The 21,348-nt window shown below is 42.3% G+C and overlaps 1 protein-coding gene across 2 annotated transcripts in view; it reads left to right on the top strand.

Annotated features, from left to right (window-relative positions):
• The window catches only part of HCN1 (hyperpolarization activated cyclic nucleotide gated potassium channel 1), a 310,860-nt gene that overhangs the window by 275,853 nt on the left and 13,659 nt on the right, over window positions 1–21,348 (top strand). For both annotated transcript variants that reach the window (XR_008317402.1, XM_053301293.1), the window contains exon 6: window positions 1,309–1,549. Coding sequence is in view for 1 of the 2 variants with exons in the window: in XM_053301293.1 (XP_053157268.1) it covers window positions 1,309–1,549 (241 nt within the window). In the remaining variant the exon portion in view is untranslated. The remainder of the gene's footprint in view (window positions 1–1,308; window positions 1,550–21,348) is intronic.

Raw genomic sequence — 21,348 nt, 5'->3', positions numbered from 1 at the left:
TAGTACACAAACTGACTGAGGTTGTTGGTGCCATCTATGGAGGATGAATGCTCACTGTGATTTTTAACAAGGTCTACACCCTAGAGATGGAAAATAGGTGATTATTTATATACCGCTTTTCAACAAAAGTTCTCAGAGTGGTTTACACAGACAGACAGACACACACACATATATCCCTGTCCCCAAAGGGCTCACAGTCTAAAATAGAACATAAGACAGACACCAGCAACAGTCACTGGAGGGATGCTGTGCTGGGGATGGATAGAGCCCTCTCCCCTTGCTAAATAAAGAGAACCACCACATTAAAAAGGTGCCTCTTTGCTCAGTTAGTAGGGACTTTCAGCTCTTAGTCTTCTTATGTTTTTATTGTCCTGACCATTAGACACAAAAACTCCTATAAATTTTACTGATCTTATCAAAGGAATGACAATGAAAATTGACAGGAATGTTCTCCAAATATTATTCCATGCAGAGAAAAAACCAGTTCATTTACTGTTACCCTAATTCTTTCCCTTGTGCAAAAATGATTGCAATTTTACCCTAATTGCTTGGGGATAGTGATAAAGAAGGGGTGATAGCACACAGAAAAGCTGTAAGTGCAGCAATGCTGTCACCTATTTTCCATCTCTGAGGGGTTGACGTTGCCAAAAAATCACTATGAGCAAGTGTCTCCTAAAATGGAACCGATGGCCAGTATTTGCAGGCCTGGCTCATGGAGTATTGGTAGCAAACTCTCCAGAGAATGAAGCATGACAACAAAACATTAGTTGAAAGATCCTCACCACCTGTGTCTGTATAAAGGTAAAGTTGTGCCGTCGAGTCAGTGTCGACTCCTGGCAACAACAGAGCCATGTGGTTTTCTTTGGTAGAATACAGGAAGGGTTCACCACTGTCATCTCCCGTGCAGTATGAGATGATACCTTCCAGCACCTTCCTATATCTCTGCTGCCCGATATAGGTGTTTCCCATAGTCTGAGAAACATACCAGTGGGGATTCGAACCAGCAACCTCTTGCTCCCTAGGGAACTCATTTGCCCTCTGTGCCATTAGGTGGCTGTGTCTGTATACTGGTGGTATAACATATGATTAGCAACTCAAAAACCTCTTTTTGGACCAGTGTTGGCTTGCTACAGTGCAGTCTTCATTGTGAGGGTTGAAATGTTAGGTATCAGTTTGTAGATTATTAGAAAGACTAGTTAGTCCTTTAGTCTCTTGCAACTCTATGGTTTTGTGTATGTTTTGTATTTCTTTCCTGTAATTCCTTTGTGAGGCTTTGTGATGACCCCAATTATCTTCCTCCCATTTTAGGAGATTGTCAATTTCAACTGCCGCAAGCTCGTCGCCACAATGCCTCTCTTCGCGAATGCTGACCCAAATTTTGTAACAGCCATGCTGAGCAAACTGCGATTCGAGGTTTTCCAGCCTGGAGATTACATTATACGAGAAGGGGCTGTGGGGAAGAAGATGTATTTCATTCAACATGGGGTTGCTGGTGTCATCACTAAATCCAGCAAAGAGATGAAGTTGACAGATGGCTCCTACTTTGGAGGTGAGTGCAAAGGAAACACATTATTTGAGAGAGAGAGAACATAGATTAGCTAAACATGTTGAGATCTAGGAAGGTTATGAAAATAATATAGCCCATCTGTTGGACATCATTTCTCTTTCTTCCCAGAGGATTATATCAGTAGGATACAGTGGCTGAATACTTTTTAGCCAAAAGCTTTCTACAGCAGATATCGTTAAATTGGCAGGCATACCAGAATAGCGCCTTCAACTCCTACCTTGGGTCCATCATTTGTCCCATGCACTGTTAGTTTTGGTGGCTAGCAGCACCCTAGGGCCAGTTTACATGAGCATATACTTAATTTCTCATCTTTTGATGGCTCACGGCTGAATATGTGAACTGACTCTATTCAAAAGCCCTGGCCAAACATCCTATTAACAGTGAGAAGGCACTGTGTGCAAAGCATCTCCACAGCATTTAGTAATTCAAAGTCATACTGTGTGGCGGGGAAGGACAATCTTCACTGATTGTCCACTGGGAGCACTATCTAACCCACTTGGAGCACTATCTAACATGTGCAAATATGTTCCTGAAGGCTGCGCAGTCCTCAGGGTCACATTTCTGTGTGTTAAATTGCACTTCCAGAGGGAGGAGAGATCAGTGAATTTTCCTTCCCCCGTCCATGCGCACTTCATGACTGGATTACTAAATGCTGCAGGGGTGCTCTACTCACAGCACCTCTGCACCTTTAGTGTGGATGTTGGCCACTATATTTGCTATGACAAAGGATTATCTGAAAGTTATTTCTGTGGTTTTAATTTGCGATGGCTGTTTCACACATCCAGGACATTAGTTGATAGAGGCACATTCATGTGTGAATCAAACACTCATCCCAACCTCTGGGTTTCATTATGATACTGGCCCTGCACCACTACACAGAGCATGAAGGCGTACCCTTTGTTAAGAAATGTGGAGGAGTCTACTTTGTTGCCACTACACACATTTAGCTCATATTGAGCATTGCTCATAGAGTCTCGTGCATGTGCATGCACAACATCATATAGAAACATAGTTGCCAGGAAGCAGATGTAGCAGTTCCCAGAAGTGGTAGGGAAAGGTGCCACATGGTTACTTTTGTTTATTGATGTAGTATTTTTAGCCATCTACCTTTTGGATATGCCTTTCTGTTGTTGTTCTGGTGGAAAAATCTTACAATAAGTTTTCTTTTGGGTTGATTGTGGTTTTGATTAATGACAAATACATGTTTTATGTCCCTTAGATGAGCCAAAGTGCAAAGAGCCAATCAGCATAATATCCTGCATGGAAATAGCTCTGATCTGTGTGTACTTTCATATTTATTAAACCTTAGAGGGACAGGATCACCATTTCCCATTAAGTTTCCTAGCCATTTGAATAAAGGTATTTTAATAGCCTCTAACCAAGGGAATGGGACTATGTAATGGGCATTTTTTTTCATATCCACAAAGCATAATTTGGGTAATATATGTGTGATTTAATTTTTAACCTATACGAAATTAGCCTTCACTGTGAAAAATTATATCAGAGCACAATCTGCAATGAGCATTGTGCAAGAACTCAGCTGTATTCACTTTTCTCTCTCCACTCCCATCAATTATTTCTGGCACTTATAAAGGTTATATCAGTTACTTGACTGCCTATTTCTCTCCTTGTGCTATAAATGTCTTCTCCAAAGTATTTGTAAAGGATACAAGCATAGGATACAAATATCTATTAAATGAATATAGATCAATTCCATTACAGATTTCATATAGTTCATAATTGATTAGAATTGCTTATTATTTATTTAACTACCTTTCATAAGACAACCCAAGGCAGTTTACAAGAACTGACACAATAAAACTCCATAAAAATCACTTTTAAAATCTTGAAATCAGTTAAACAATAAATACCAAAAACCACAAACAAACAAAAAACCATTAAAAAGACAAACAGAGCTGAGAGACCTGGCAGCCCTTAAGGCTGAACAAATAAAAAGGTCTTTAGTTGTTTTTTCATTCCAGAGCCTGGGGGTAACCACAGGGAAGGCCCAATCCCACATGCACAACAACTTAGCCTCTCTCAACATTGACAAAGGCCCCTCTAACAACCTTGTTGGGTAGGCAGAAACCCAAGGCAGGAAGCAGGCGGTCCTTCACTCCAGGACCCAAGCTATTAAGGTCTTTAAATGTAATAACCAGCATCTTGAATTGGATTTGGAAACAAATTGGCAGCCAGTGCGGCTCTTTCAAAATTGATGTAATATGCTCCGAGTGAGCAGTTCCAGAAAGAACCCTGGCAGCTACATACTGCACCAACTGACGTTTCTAAATGTTCTTCAAGGGCAGCCACACATAGAGTGCATTGCAGTAATCCAGCCATGACATGCCTAAGGCATGGGTAACTGTGTCCAGACAGGCCTTCTTGAGAAAGGGCCACCACTAGCTCACTAGCCGAAGCTGTGCAAAAGCACCCCTGGCCACCACCTCCACCTGAGCATCCCAAAGCAGAGCTGGGTCCAGCTGCATTCAAGGGGAGTACATAGGAACACAGGAAGCTGCCATATACTGAGTCAGACCATTGGTCCATCTAGCTCAGTATTGTCTTCACAGACTGGCAGCAGCTTCTCCAAGGTTGCAGGCAGGAATCTCTCTCAGCCCTATCTTGGAGATGCCAGGGAGGGAACTTGAAACCTTCTGCCCTCCCAGAGCGGCTTCATCCCCTGAGGGGAATATCTTGCAGTGCTCACACATCAAGTCTCCCATTCATATGCAACCAGGGCAGACCCTGCTTAGCTAAGGGGACAAGTCATGCTTGCTACCACAAGACCAGCTCTCCTCCCATCCAGAACTAACCCCTGCTAACTTGGCAAAGAGGCACCTTTTAATGTGGTGATTCTCTTTTATTTAGCAGGGGGAAGAGTAACTGGCCCCATCCACCCCCAGAACAGTACCTCCAGCATCAGCAGCACCCTAGTGCTTGAGGGAGTGTTCCCAGAACTCCCTGGAGCTATAGGATTGGGAGAAGAGCTGGGGAAAGGAATAGGCCTCAGTTTCCTAGACCGTTTCCCCCTGTAATGACCTGCCCAACTCCCACCACCATATCTCCCTCTGCCTGCCACCCAAGAAATAGCTGCCCCTAGGCACATGCTAAGCACCAACTCCCATAGGTGGGCACAGTTTTAAAAGGCAGAGTTTGAAGAGTTTCCTCAGGCCACACAAATCTCAGGTTCTTTCATTCCCAGACCATCAAGAAGAGACAAACTGCAAGCTAGAAGCTGCAAGTTTCTAGCCATCTGAAACACTCCCCATAATTCCTTGCAGGCCACAGGCTGTTAACAGAGGATGAGAGCCCTTGCACTCTTCCCCTTATTATCCCACCAAGAGGCTCACCCCTCTGCCTCCAGGTGTTCCCTTATACCTACAGAAGGGGAGGGAGCCGAGCAAACAATTCAGAGCTCCACCCACTTCCCATTAGTGAGCATGATGAATCTCCCATGAGAATCAGGACTGGACTCAGGAAAAAAAAAAAGAATTATTTCCCCCCCAACTTGGAAAACAACTCTTTCTGAACTTAATTCGAAGGTTATTCTTCTTTCAAGTTTTCCCCCAAGTATGTCATTGGAAGTGCAACAAGTCAGATCCCTCTTTCAACTCCACATAAATGCCCACCTGCTTGTTTGGGATGTGTGAGCCGGCTTGAGGTTGACCTGGCTCGCACTCAGACTAGCTTGGCTCAAGTGCTCACCCTTGAGCTGGACCCACCTTGTTAGGCCAGGGACAGTTGGAGTGTTGTTGAGTTTTTCTGGTTTTTTGTTTTGGGGGAAAATGGTGGACTTATCAATAGTGGCTTTGGGGGTTGCTGCCTGGGGTGTGGACTCCAGAGGTCCCCCTCTCCCGCCGCTGGCCTCCCCCCTCCCAACTTTCTGTGCCTGCATGCCAGGTGCAAGGAAATGTACTTTCCCCAGTTCTACTGAATATCAAACTAGAGACGAACTTTTGGAGTTGCACTTCTTGCCTCCTACTGAGGGAGCATTAAGCACTTATCTGGATTTGTAGTCTGTTAATGTTTGGATCGGTCCAGTCACAATCATGGATGGGTTTCTTGGAATAACTGGCAGCTCTAAGTGCTTCTTATATTGTATGCATTCCTCTGGGCTATGTTGCAGAACAGTGATGTTTTGGTTTACAGTACTCATGCACGCAAATAAGAGCTAAAAGTTAGTTTGGGGTCAGTGATGAAGTCCTGTCTAATTTTACTAGAGTAAGTCCTATCAAAATTTAGTCATCCTCATGTTCCTCATGAGACTAAATTGAGAAATTGAGTCAGAATATCAGCGAGTGTAATGAATTGAGTCATCATGATGATAATAGTACTAAAAATTATAAGACAGCTGGCATAAAAGTGTTAACATTCAGAGATAGGATGCTTCCATCGCCTGAGACACTTTACTGGTGACCTCCAAGTTCCCAAGCAGCAAGAAAAAAACAAGGAAGACCCCAGCATGAAATTGCTGCACAATGTATCAGAAGAATTAGTTCTGTTTAATTCAGACTTACTCAGGACTTTGAATTTCTTTCCTACAACATATGTTAAACCAGAGTAGCGTAGCAAATAGGAGAGGATTACTAGTTTCTGCTGTTACGAATGAATCGCTGTACTGTTTGGGCTGTGTATAACAATGTTATCCCTGTTTCATAGCCTTTCCTTTGCCCCCACAGATTACAATTTCTCTGTACCTCTGTGTGTATTTGTCAACTGAGAATAAACTCTTCATGCTCTAGTCCACTAAGGCTTATGCCATATTATATTATTAATCTTTAGACTGCCACAAGATATCTTTTTTCTCTTGATTTTGATTATAAAGAGAAAAGAATTCTGTTCATTGCAATGCCTTGAGAATATATATATATATATATATATATATATATATATATATATATATGCATGCCCATACTAGGCATATCCTGTTGCATTTAATAACTGAAAGACCTGTAGCTATAGCAGTGAAGCTTTAGAATTCAGAAGAACAGCAGTCTTATCAGCAGGTCAGCAGTAGTCCCTATTTTCACAAGTATAGAGTGCTTTCCAGATAAAGACAGCAATTGTTCCACATCATGTCCAGAGGTGTGTCATTTTTAGCTGCTCGTGTTTTTTAGACTCAAACTAGATGTGACCTGAAGTCTTATGTGTCTCAAGTGGCTGCCAGTGAAGGCCACTCAGTAGCAGAGCAATGACTTGGCATGCAGAAGGTCCCAGGCACAATCTCTGCAATGCCAGGTAAGGTTGAGAAACACCCTGCCTGAAACCCAGGAAAGCCTTTTATGGACCATGGACACAATATTGAGCAAGCTGGAGCAGGCAGGATCCTTGTCTTCTCCCATTTTAAAAAAAGCAAAATCAGCCTCGAGAGGAGCAGGAGATAGGGGTTGCTGCTCTTTTCTCCTCTGAGCATTTCCCCACTCAGAATAGTGGTCAACATCCAGGTGAATGCTGCACTGGTGCAACAGCATTTTCCACTACACAAGGGGATGCAATCTTCAGTGACAGCCCCCCCCCCCTTCCCTCTGTAGCCATCGGTGTCATGGCCTACCCTGCTTAAGTCCTCACCCGGCTAGAGCCAGAGAAAGCCCCAAAGCTGGAAGAGCTTCCCTCACAGCCTGAACTCCCTGGGGAAACACCCTCAGAACCCAAGCCCACTGCAGTGCTAGCCTCTCTCACACTATTACCCCACCTGATATCAGCGCACAGATCAGTAGTGGCCAGTGAGGGCACCACCACAGGAGGTGGGGGGTGGGGTGGTGAGAGGCACTTTTAAGGGTAAAAAGGTGAAAAATATCTCCTTGATCAAGATTCATGACTTGATAGCCCTCTATGCCTATCACAAGATAGCAGAGATACTGTTTAATGGCTTTGTTGCATTCTATGATAATGGAGATTCCACATCATAAGAATGAACAGTTATGGTGGTAAAAGTGGTGACTTCCTGGTCTCATCATAAGCCCAAGATTCAAAATAGATGCATGTACCCAGGGCATGTATCTTTTCCTTGACCAAAACCAAAAGCAGTCTTAGGAGGTGAAGTTGAAGAACAAGAGGAATAGAGGCTTTCCTTTCTGCCAACAGCAATTTGCCTTCTCCAAATCTGGCCTGGAGAGCAGAAGCCTTAAAGAAGCAGACGTCGGGAGTCTTGGTATTCCTTCTCTGCTTTTTCTGCTCCTGCTGAGCTTGTTATCTGTGCCAGTAGCAGCTGGTGCGGGTGCTGCCCAGTGGGCAGCGAGAGGCACCTTTATAGTTAATTAATAGGTGCTTCTTTCCACTCTTGCCGCATCTGAACACTACTCGGTGCAGCAGCGCACTGCCCAGCACCCCCTGCGGCAGCGGATCTCCTCTGCCACTCACCTGGCCTTCGCGGATCCGATCCCCCACCAGTGGCCAGAGATAAGCACCTAAAGCACTTTTACCATAACTGTTCATTCTTATGGTGTGGAATCTCCATCATCATAGTATGCAACACAGCCATTAAACAGTATCTCTGCTATCTTGTGATAGGCATAGAGGGCTATCAAGTCATGAATCTTGAACAAGAAGATATTTGCTAAGGACAATACACAATAAAATTCTAAGAAAATGCACAATAATCCAAGCACTTAGGAAAATAAAACAGTAATTTTCATTTACTCTATACCATTCCCCAGCTGCAGTCTATACAATCAGCTCCTTGGAAATGAAAGGCAGGACATGGGATTGAAAATTAATATCTCCGTTGCTGGATCAAGGCCAAAAATAGTCTAAGGCACACACAGGTTTTGTACCCATAAAGAAATGTTCAAATACACACATAAATTAGTGCTTAGTGACAAAGGAAAATTCATTTGGCACATGGTGCTTTCAGTCAATGGTGGTGACCCATAGCCAGTACCACAGTGATTAAAGTCGCATCATCATATGTGTTTTAATTAAATCAAGCCTACCGCCTTCCTCCCTATAATCTTGGGCCATCCCACAAAAGGACTCAATCTCTGGTACTGTATATCCCATTGATTTTGAAGGAATCATGCAAGAGGTAAAGTCCTTAGTGAATGGCATTACCTAATTGAAAGCAATCCTTCCCCTACTCAGACATGCTAATTGATTATCATCTGATCTTTCTAAAGTACAATGTACATCTATACAAAGACTTCCTAATTGCAGCTGGTTACACTAGACAGCTTGATATGTATAGAGTTTCCCAACAATGGTAGCTAATTTCTGGTGAGCTTAAAATGGACACTTATCACAAGCTTTATAACTTATCACAAGCTTTACTGAGTTGCATCCCATTATGGGAAACAATCTTTTGATAAAACTTCCAGGTGAAACTTCAGACAAAGCTGATTATTTAATTTGGTATGAATCCCATAAATTGCATTAAAAACTTTACTTTGGAAACAGTTAAATTTAAAGCAACAAGGCTTAACTGTTGTCAGAGAACAGAAAATACAAAACAGCAGTTGGGACTGGTGTTTTTTCCTCTGCATTTCAACCAGTCCTGTTGAAATGTTGAAGAAGTAAATGTTGAAATGTTGAAGAAGTAAAGTAAAGGCTGTTGCTTTGCCCTGGCTAGTAATTTGTCATCAGTCTTGAATGGGAAGTGGTTTCAGACAATACTTTCCCCAGCAATTAAGAAATGAAATGGTATTATTATCTTACAACCATGGAAGTAAGGCATGGCATTGTAGTTGTGATAGATTGCTGTAGTCAGTCTATACAAATATTTCTTGTTCACCAGTGGAATCTATGGATATCAGTAGTTCCCCTCTACGTATTTCCCGAATGGTGTAAGGTTTACACTTATTCCTGTCCATATAGGGGTGTGCACATTACCTATCATTTTTTCCACTGGAACTGCACAATCCCATCTGCTTGTCCCACCCTTTTAAAAGCAGTATAAAGCAGGGACCCAGGGTACCCATTCACTCGCATGTTCTAGCTGTGGACCAATTAGATAGCTCTCCATCAGTACCTTTCAGGATAACACTGCAGTAGCAGGTAGTGGTAGCGGTGGTGGCAATGAAGGAGGCAGTGAGTTGTGGGCAGTCAAAAGACTTCAGGTGGAAGATAGATAAGGAAAGAGGTACAACATGAAGAAAGAGATATGTAATAGATGGGGAAAGAGATGAGCAACAGAGGGGGAAAAGATAGCTGGGAAAGAGATGGGCGATAGATGAAGAAAGAGATGGGCAAGCAGATACTGGAGGCTAGAGAGCCTATTTTGTAATTGCTTGTAATGCTGCTTGATTTAGCGTGTCAGAACCAAAAGGTCCAAGAGAAATTTTAAAAAGCTAACCATATGCACAAATATGATTCCCTGTGTAACCACTTGGTTTACTACACCGTCGCTGCTAATTATTTCAGAATATTGCTATCTGTAATGTCCCATCTCTGCACAAATATTTGGGGAGCACTTTTTACATTGCTATAAAGTACCATATTAAATGAATTTTTAACAATCACCTCACTAACCTTATTTCCAGTTACTGTTACATTTGGATCCGCAGGAGATGAAGGACAGCACTGACTCATTGCCTTTCGCCACTAGCCCTGGCCCCCGACACCGGCCCCACCTCCCTCCCTGGCATCGCTCCTCTTCCCCCTTGCTGGGCTAGCTTTCATGTTCCAGGCGACTGCTTGGTGGTGTAGGTCAGCCGTGATGACAGAGCTTGTGTACAGCAGCAGCCGCGTCTCCTCACCGCCACTGCTGCACTAGCTCCAGCAACTCGATTGCACTCTCTGTCTCGCTTTCTCTCCCTGCTGCACCAGGAACCAAGTTGCCCACTTTGTCTGCTCCTGCCATGGAGCAGACGAAGTGCACATGTTTGCTGGTGGGGGCTGTGAGGAGGACTGCAGGGCTGCTAAGGAGATGGCGGAGCTAGGCAGGTGGAATGGTGTCTACAGGGGGCAAGGGGCCTGCACTCACTGCCCTTTGGCACACTCACCTCCTGAAGCTGTCGCCACACCTTACACCATGGGGGAGGTCCCTTCCCCCCCGGTTGAGAAGTTAAAGAGCAGAAATGGGATGCTTAGCAGTGTCCTTTTCAAAATCAGTAGCTTCTAGCTTAATGGATCTTTTAATGGATTTCCATTGAAGACATCCCCTTTCATTGCATAATGGCTCAGTGAGAAGGTTATTGGTAATGTGGGGGTTTTGTATTCTTGGTGTGTCAATTTTCTTCTACTTCTGTACAGTTAGTTTACAAGGCAAACTGCATAGTTCGGCATTGCCCTGCACTTTGTGCTATATAACTTCCTGACCACTGTTCTAGGTACAGTAGGCTTCCTTTTGAGATGAATTTGTTCCCCGTCACTTCCTACCTTTCTATTTACTGTGGGTGGATACGTCACCACTGGCTCATTAAACTTTAAGCTGCTCTTAATAAAGTTTTGTAATTTGTTTGGCTCCTGCTGCTTGTTCAGTTGATAAGCACAGTTACTTTTGAGTGGGTGTGCTTAAATTAACATTGACTTGCAGTAAGTGATTTTAAAATAAATCTGAATACTGTCCTCTCGCCCCAATGGGACACACACAGCCCCCCACCCAACCCCACTGTGGGGGCCCCCAATGCTCTTTAGCCCCCAGGAAGCATTTTTCTTGGGTGTGCACATTTGCATGACACGTCTTTGGTGGGTTTGTTGTTCTTTAATGTGGCTAGCTTTTTGTTATTGATTATTTTGTGCTTTTCATTTGCATTTTTAATTATTTAGCTAATTTTATATTGGGGTGTGGGGGGTTTTAGGTGTGTACATTAGTTTTGTTAGCCACCTTATAGGACCACAACTCCAAAGGCAGGAATTAAAATATTTAAACTCCATTTCAAATATGTTTAAATAAACAAAACAAAGTAAATGAATACACCAAATGGAGTCCACACTACTTTCAATTCAGACCTCAGCAGAAAATGTTATTCAGCAAATCATTCTTCACACAACTCAGGCACCTGCCTGTAATATTTTATTTATTTTATTATGTATTTATTTATATTTATAAACCTCCTGTCCTAAAAGCATATACAAAAGCAGTGTGCAGGAAAAATGGCAAACATTTTTAAAGCTGTAAAATAGTCATTAAAGCAATAAAACACAATAATAAAAACACAAATGCAATCAAGACCAGTCAGCAGCAATACAAAAAGCAACATGAAATATAGAAGCAATAATCTGTCCTAACATATAAAGTAAAGGTAAAGTTGTGACATTGAGTCGATGTCGACTCCTGGCTACCACAGAGCACATTAATTATAAAGATGCTGAATATAATGTATCTGAAGTTCTCTTTACACCTGAAATGTATGGTTATTGATGTTGTTATCACTGTTATTTTCACAAGGCCAACACCGTACAAATGTCCAGAGGGATATTCATGCTGGTGACCCAGCACCAATGTTTCCCCTGCCCCCCATTCACTGAGATGGAAGGTGGGGGGAGCCGCCCACCCTCCTTCCCACTCAAAGAGACTTGGGGAGCAGCAACACTGGGGAGTGGGCCAGAAGCGCCATGGAATGCCCTGTGCAAGACTTTGCCTCGTGGCAACTTGGCACCCACCCCTGCTCAGGTGACTACTGGAAAGAAGGCCTTCTCTGTGGTGGTACCCAGAATATGGAAACCCCTCCCAGACATGTTCACCTTTTAACTTCTGGTTATCATTTAGGCACCAGGTGAAGTCCATCCTGATATACCATGTCTTGAATGACTTTTAAATTGAGCCCCTCACCTGTTTTATTTGCCAGCTCCATTGATTTATCTGCTTTTTAGCCTACTTTCCAGTAGACTTATGAGATCACCAGGCATTCTGTGTGCGTGTGTGTCCGTGTCTCCCCCCCCCCCCATCAACTTTGCAATGCCTGGATCAATATGAACCAAATCGGGTACAGTTGTAGGGACACATAGGGGCACCTCAACGGCATAGTTTGTGATGATGTCATCCACACCCATCCAAGATGGTACACGCGTAAACCTTTGAGGCGCAAGTGACCTAACTTGTGAACCACTTAACCAATTTGAACTAAATTTGCTACAGCTGTAGGGGCACATAGGGATGCCCAAATGGCAGGGTGTGTGATGATGTCATCCACTCCAGTTCAAGATGGTGGCCATGTGAACATCCAAGGTGCAAGTGGGCTAATTTGTGGGCTGTCTAACCAATTTAACCCAAATTGCATACAGTTGCAGTGAGTTATACACAGGGATACCTCAGCGGCATAATTTGTGATGATGCTATCTACTCTGATTCAAGATGGCCAATGCATAAACTTTGGAGGTGCACGTGGGCTAACTTATGAAATGCTTAACCAATTTGAACCAGATTTGCTACAGCTTTTGGGACACATAGGGACACCTCAACTGCATAGTTTGTGGTGATGTTATCTACCCAAATCCAAGATGGTGGACACGTAAACTTTTGAGGTACAAGTGGGCTAACTTTTGAACCGCTTAACTGATTTGAACCAAATTTTCTACAGATGTAAGGACACATTGTGATGATGTCATCCACCCCAATTCAAGATGGTGGATGTGTAAACTTTGGAGGTGCAAGTGAGCTAACTTGTGAACCACTTAACCAATTTGAGCCTACAAAAAAAAAATTTTAAAAATGGCCAGTGTGCATGTGCAAATGGCCTCTGTGAGGCACTTCATGGACACACACCCCTGCGGCCTTTAGGAAGCCCCCCAAAGGGGCTAGAGCTAAAGAAACATTTTTTTAATGTAAAAAAAATGAACTGGGGGGGTTTCGGTCCTGGTCTGGACAGAACTGGGGGGAGGGTTTGTTAGACCATCGAACCCCCAAATCATCGAACTGGTTCGCACATCCCTACTTGTCGACAGTCTAACTGATTTGAACTAAATTTGCTACAGCTGAATGGACAAATAGATATGTCCCAATGGTGTAGTTTGTGATGGTGTCATCCACCTTGATCCAAGATAGTGGACATGTGAACTTTTGAGGCACAAGTGTACTAACTTGAGAACTGTCTGGTCCATATGAACCAAATGTGATACAGTTGTAGTGAGTGAGATACAGAAACACCTCAATGGTATAGTTTTTAATAATGTCATCCACCCCGATCCAAGATGGTGGATGCATGAACATTTGAGGTGCAAGAGATCTGACTTGTGAACCTTGATTAGAAACAAATTCAATCCAATTGTAGAGACAGTGAAAGGAAAGTAGGCTGATTAGTTCTTACTAGAACAAATTATTTAATTTGCTGTTCTTCCCCAGCACACCATCCCTCCAGTGGTTATTGCTGGTGTCTATCTTATGTTTCTTTTTTAGATTGTGAGCCCTTTGGGGACAGGGAGCATTTGTTTGTTGTTTTGTTTGTGAACTGCTATGGGAACTTTTGTTGAAAAGTGGTGTATAAATATTCATCATATATATTTCTCTCTCTCTTTTTGTATTTTTTATAATGTAATTTGCCTCCAGACTAGTAGGTGAAAGGGCCTACAAATGCTATAAATAAATCATAATTTTATAAGATAAATAAATCATAGTTTCCTCTAAGAAAGAAGGGTGTACATGTTGGAGCATTGATTGATTGAGATCTTCCATTTATTTAGTGAAAGGGGAAAATCTGTATGTTTGAAGTTTTTAAAAGAAAAACTTTGAAGTTTTTTTAAGAAAAACTCTTTACCTGTGATGAAATGGAGGACTAGAAAAATTGTCAATAAATGGCTTTAACTTGCCACAAAATTGAAACTAATAATTTCCTAGAGTTTTGCTTTAAAAATTGTTACCTAGAGAATCTAACAGCCAGTGAATGGCAAAACAGAGCTATTCTAAAGACAGAACTGACTGAAGCCTTTTTTTCTCTCATCTGATGAAAGCTACCATATGGCCTAGATAACGGCTTGCCCATTTAGACAGCAACATAATATGCCTGGTACATGATGAAACACCCACTCCCTGTTGTGAAATTAAAGCTGAAGTCAGCTTTCCTTAGCTGGAAGGATATAATTCATTGTGGACTATAATCTGACTTTCTGTGAGAGCTGATGAAAAGGCCTGGCATTGCATGAATGAGGCAGAACTATAAAAATGTGCTTTGGTGCACAAAAGTGTAGCATCGTGGCCACTCCAGGTACAATTTCAGTTTGCTTGTTTAAGTTCTTTTTAAATGTATATGTTATGAGAAAAAAACATACAAAATTGACATAGCACAAAATTAATACAGTACAAAAAAATAAAGAGTGGTTAACATCTGTTTAGATGTTAACATATTTACTTGCTGTGGCATATCTATACTTATAAAGATTAGAATTGTTTGAGCAATGGTTTTTCCCATGACACTCTATTGATGTGAAAGCTGGACTTTGAAAAAGCAAGATAGAAAAAGTATTAACGCTTTTGAACTTTGGTGCTGGAGAAGACTTTTGAGGATACCATGGACAGCCAGGAAAACAAACAAATGGATCATAGAACAAATCGATCCAGAATTTTCACTTGAGGCACAAATAACCAGTCTCAAACTATCATACTTTGGGCACATTATGCGAAAACTCAGCTCCCTTGAGAAGTCCATAATGCAGGGGAAAGTTGAAGAAAAGAAAAGAGGTCACTAAGAGTCTACACTAACTTGACAGCATTTAATCAATCATTCAATCAATCAACATCTGTAAACATAAACACATACAAATTTTAAATAATGAGCCCATTCACATGACTAAAAATTGGAGAATAGGAGGCAGCAAACCCAGTTAGTACTGTACAGGTGAAACTCGGAAAATTAGAATATCGTGCAAAAGTCCATTAATTTCAGTAATGCAAATTAAAAGGTGAAACTGATATATGAGACAGACGCATTACATGCAAAGCGAGATAAGTCAAGCCTTAATTTGTTATAATTGTGATGATCATGGCGTACAGCTCATGAAAACCCCAAATCCACAATCTCAGAAAATTAGAATATTACATGGAACCAAGAAGACAAGGATTGAAGAATAGAACAATATCGGGCCTCTGAAAAGTATAAGCATGCATATGTATTCAGTACATGGTTTGGGCCCCTTTTGCAGCAATTACTGCCTCAATGCGGCGTGGCATGGATGCTATCAGCCTGTGGCACTGATGAGGTATTATGGAAGACCAGGATGCTTCATTAGCGGCCTTCAGCAATTCTGCATTGTTTGGTCTCATGTCTCTCATCCTTCTCTTGGCAATGCCCCATAGATTCTCTATGGGGTCAGGTCAGGTGAGTTTGCTGGCCAATCAAGCACAGTACACTGTATACTTTTCGGAGGTCCGATATTGTTCTATTCTTCAATCCTTGTCTTCTTGGTTCCATGTAATATTCTAATTTTCTGAGATTGTGGATTTGGGGTTTTCATGAGCTGTACGCCATGATCATCACAATTATAACAAATTAAGGCTTGACTTATCTCGCTTGGCATGTAATGCGTCTGTCTCATATATCAGTTTCACCTTTTAATTTGCATTACTGAAATTAATGGACTTTTGCACGATATTCTAATTTTCCGAGTTTCACCTGTACATGACAACCATGGGAAGCCCTCCAACTCAGCCTGCTCAAATGTGGGTAGCCCCGATCCTGTACCTGAGTTACCAAGGTAGGGCAAAAAGAAGAGTTGTCCTATCTCAGTGTTTGCTCGTGTGTTGGCATATCCCTTTCTCGGCAGCTTCCAGCAGCCATGTTTGTCATAGAGCGCTACAACTAGAGGGGTCAGGTAGAGGAGAGATGCTGTTACTGCCTCTTTTCTGTGAGGCAATCCATTCTGGGATACCTTCCTCAATACTTGGAGGACCCAGGTCCCTTTTTGCATACTGGAGACTACAGCTGCCATGTTCCACTGGGTATGGGGTTTGCAGAGCCAAACAGAGTCTCTGCTGAATGGGACAGGAGATCTTGCAACCCAAATTACCCCCAGATGCTCATGTGAAAGACTTTAATTTGTGATCGTATAACCATATTGTATCTATAGCATTCACAAAATTTCCTTGAGGATATTTCCTTGATGTTTCTCTTTGAAGCTATTTACATTTCTGAAACATTAGAACAACTCCCAGTGAGTGTGGATAGAATTACTGAGTCCTCACAAGCTGCCAATACTTGGAGAATTGCTGATATTTTGACATAATCCTCACATGCCAATTTTTTCTTCATCAGCTGTTGACAGCTTTGAATCTCTCCAGCCTTTGGTAAGCAGTATCCTTTCCCTGGCCAAGAAATTGCATACCAGAACCTTGGTAGCCTTCCTCATAACTTTCCTCAAAACATTTAATAACAAATGGTGTGGTGGTTTTTCTAGAAATTTGAGGTTAGATTCTAACATTGTGTGCTATGGTATTCCATAGACAGAAGCTACTTCTGCACACAGAATAACAGTTACAGTAATAGGAGGGACCTTAACCTCAGCTTAAGGGGTTCCTCCATGAGCACAACTCTTCTCCTGTTCACTGGACATAGAGACATAGGAAGCTGCCTAACACCAGACCATTGATCCATCTAGCTCAGTATTGTCTACATTGACTGACAGTGGCTCTGTTAAGGAGAATTTCCCAGCCCTCCCTGAAGATGCCAGAGATTGAGCCTGGGACATTCTGCATGTAAAGCAGATGCTCTGCCATTGAGCTATTGCCCAACCCCTTAGCTTCCAGCCATGGGACATCTCCTGTATTTTAAGGCAACTGGTACAGGGCCCTGGAGTTTGAAAATGCAAAATGACAATAGCCCCCTTCAGACAATATCCGTAAGGGTGCTCACTGGCAATTCCATGAGCTGCATCCAGGTTTCAGCTCATGGAATTTCCAGTGGGCATGCTTATGGTGCCTCTCCCTTCAGACAAATTGTGCCCTAACCATGTTCGTTGGGGGAAAGGGGGACAGCAGCGGGGTGAGACTTCCTCGCCACTTTTGCTATTGTAAGTGTGAGCAACCATGGCATTGATAACATCTGACGAGGGCTAGTGAGTTGATAGGTATACTGTACATAGCCGGATCATCTCCCGTGAAATAGTAGCCACTTGCTTCATCTTTCAGTACTGCCTCTGAAATCCAGCCTCATCATCCAACCCTTGCCAGAACATTGCCACGAGGCAATGTAGTTACATGCTGGTTTTGTTGATCATTTATTTTCAGTTTTGAATCAAATACTGATGTGACATTGCAAGTTAAGTAATTAGACTGGGAAGTGTAATTGTATATGGGAAATTATCTAGCAATAATTGGATTGGTGTCACATGGTCAGCTAGGCATTGCTGTATTGTTTGGGACACATTATTTTTCTCTTTCACTCTGAAAGAGTTGTAAAATTGGGGAGAAAAGGTGGCTTCTAATATTTCTTACTACTGATTCAGAGGTCCCTGACAACTCCACCATGGAGTTAAATTAAAGGCTCTTCAGGTAGAGTGGCATCAGTCTTAAAGCAATTTTCTCTTGTGCAAAATGGGATTGATTGACGGATAAGGCAGCTAGGATCAAGGTTGACTTGAAAGAGTAATACAATTCTCCTTGTTTTCTAATGCAAAACCTTAAATAGATCCATTACAGACCAAAGCTAAATATTTGTGGTTATATTATTATTATTATTATTATTATTAATTTACATTTATATCCCGCTCTTCCTCCAAGGAGCCCAGTGCGGTATACTACATACTTGAGTTTCTCCTCACAACAGCCCTGTGAAGTAGGTTAGGCTGAGAGAGAAGTGACTGGCCCAGAGTCACCCAGCTAGTATCATGGCTGAATGGGGATTTGAACTTCGGTCTCCCTGGTCTTCGTCCAGCACTCTAATATGATATTCCTGCAATGCAGATGGAACATTACATAGCTGTTGTCAATGTTCCGACATCCTGTCTTATTTAGGTATTAAACAACTTTTATTATTTTATTTTATATTTTATTTTATTATTACATTTCTACACTGCTCCATCCAATGGCTCTGGGTGGTTTACAAAAAGCAAAGCAAAACATGGTGTTAATATTAATTTATATTGTAAAATTTAGATATATAGGACTATTCAGAGTAACATACAAGTCCTTGACCCAAGCACCCAAGCACATTAAAAAAGATTCTAAGAAGCCCAGGGCCGAAAGTTCATTTGTGGGTCCCCTTCTTTTCTTCTCATTGACTAACATGCACCACCAATAGAGGAGGGGAGCATGCACATGCCTTCTGTCTCGGCTGAGAACCCGTCCTTGAATTGAGCAGCTGTGGAGGCTGTTGCATGCACACTAAGATGTGTGTAATCACTGCTGTGCCACTACTGTAATTATTCTCAGTGGTGGTAGCACAGCAGTGATGACACACAGTTTAATCCCCACCACCACTCACTGCAAGGTCAAGCTCTTAGCTGGGGCAGACGGTACATGTGTGCATCTCATGGGCGGTGTGCTGTGCTGCATGTTAGCCACCACATCCTGTGTCAATGTTGGGGAAAATGCTGTACATTCTTCCTGGCATCTCCAGGACAGGGCTGAGAGAGACTCCTGCCTGTAACCTTGGAGAAGCTGCTGCCAGCCTGTGTAGCCAATGGCCTGACTCGGTATAAGGCAGCTTCCTATGTTCCTACGTTTTTCCTCTGCAACTATACGTGTTAGAAAAGAAGAATCCTTATAAAACCTAAGGAACTCTGGTGTAGCATGATGGCTAAGAGACTGAACTACACATGTTGAAATCCCCAGCTCCAGTCTAATCTCTGCTGTGAACTCAGTAGATGGCTTTAGACAAGCCATATTTTGTCAGTGTCTGATTTCCATATGTAGTATGGAGTTAATATTACTTGACTTACAGGCTCATTATTAGGATCAATAAATAAAAATAACAATAATTATTATTATTATTAATGGACTCTGTTTGTATGGCCACCCCATAACAGTTTTTCTCTAGGCAGCTCACTATGCAAAACAATAAAACAGTAAATTAAACATACAGTTAAAAACACATCAAAACTATGACAAAATATAACTGTTGAAGAACAAAACAAAAACATATAAAACCATTTTAAAAGCCTGGGCGGACTAAAAGGTCTTCACCTGGCATCTTTAAGAAAATATCAGTGCTGCCAGGCAAGCCTCTTTGGGTATGGTGTAGTGTTTAGAGCATTTTACTAGGACCCAGGAAACACAAGTTCAAATCCCTGTTCAATCATGGAACTCACAGGTGACTCTGGGCAAGTCACGTATCTCTCAGCCTAACCTACTTCACAGAGTTAATAAATAAATGGGTTGCAACTATCAAAAAGGCCCTTTCCCTAGTAACCACCCACTTCAGCTCATTTGATGGGGGCTCTGATAAAGATCTTAAGGCCCAGGTAGGAGCATATGGAGCAAGGCACTCCATATGTGTAATTTGACTCCAAACTGTTTAAGCCATTTACAACAAGATAATTCATGTGTAGTGCTTTGAGCCTTTGAAAGCACTATACCCTGGGTGACGCAGATGCCGTTGGAGTACAACTCCCATCATATTGATTGTGATTGCGCATGATGGGAGTTGTACTCCAACAACATCTGGGTTACCCAAAGTTGAGAGCCCAAGCAAATGCAAAGATAATTTCCATTCATACTTCAACACATGCTTAGCTTAATTATTGCACATGTCAGTTCTACTTTCCAAAGGCTGTGTCTGCATTGTAGCTGATTTGCTTTGGAGATGTGCAATGCCATCTGTTTTAGGGGAAGCATAAATCATGACTTTCCCATTTAATTAAACTTCTAATTGTTGTTATGCAAAGTTTGGCCTGCAGAAATAAACTGATGTTTTTGAGTGTTGCCTTGGTGCCTTCAAATTGCTCTCTCTCTCATTAGGATAGTGATTAGCCTCTCCTTTTAAACGTTCATAGAATCAATTGTTCAGAAAGACGAAGTAATTAAAAGAAATATGCCAGGGTGAATGATAAGATGTGCATAATTTTAATTAGAGATAAGCTAGATTTTGTGCATTTCCATTTCTGTGTCTACATGCGCATGTTTGATGAGGGAGAATTCTAATGAAACATAAATACTTCCTGTTTCCATGTGATTTGCTTGTCTACTTTTCGTCAAATTCCTAAATGCCCATTGCAGGGCAGTCAGAACTGTGCAATAGCTCTCAAAGGGTGACTGCACATTCCTGAGCTTGTCCACAAGACACAGCTCAGGCCTTGAGCTTTGGAGGAAAGGAGTGAGTTATGCAGGCTCTGAACTTGTCTGACCCAAAGTTCGTTCACATAACCAGCCCTAAAGGTGTTGAACAGTGCTACCCCCGGTAGGGTTGGTTGCGTGCAACACCAGGATCACTCCCAATTACAGTGCTTCACCCCTGGGTGAAGCCCCCTTTTTAGCTAAAAGTGAGGTAGGAGGATGTGCATGCACCTCCCTACCTCACTGCCTGATCATGTGGGCACTCGGGCTGCCAGCAGCTCCTCTGTGCTGCTGGCAGCCATCTTAGCCATAGAGGCCTGGGGAAGGAGTGACCTGGCAGCAGCAAGATATCCCAGTGTACTGCACTGCTTGCACAGTGCATTGTGTGATATCTGACGTTGGGGTTGCGACTTCACCATTGCTTTGAATGAGCTGCTAGTTTTTTCTAGTCAGTCTCCTAAGATGGTCCCTTTAGCATGGGATAACTTTCTCCTTATGTAAACAGTGGGGTTATGTTTTATTCTGCAAAAGCTAAAGGGGTAGGCAAGATACAGTGGCAAGCCAAGAAACCTAAAAGCTCAGATTTGAAAAATTATAATGAATGTCAGTTGTCAATTTAACATGCAAACCTTCCCATAGATGTGCCTCCTTGTGGGAATTTATTGGAGGTGACCCAAAATGCCTCCCCTTATCAGCCCCCAGTACA

The sequence above is a fragment of the Hemicordylus capensis genome, chromosome 2, assembly GCF_027244095.1.
Source record: "Hemicordylus capensis ecotype Gifberg chromosome 2, rHemCap1.1.pri, whole genome shotgun sequence".
Taxonomy (NCBI): Eukaryota; Metazoa; Chordata; class Lepidosauria; order Squamata; family Cordylidae; genus Hemicordylus; species Hemicordylus capensis.
The sequence above is the reverse complement of the archived record's forward strand: the minus strand, read 5'-3'. Positions and strand labels throughout refer to the sequence as shown.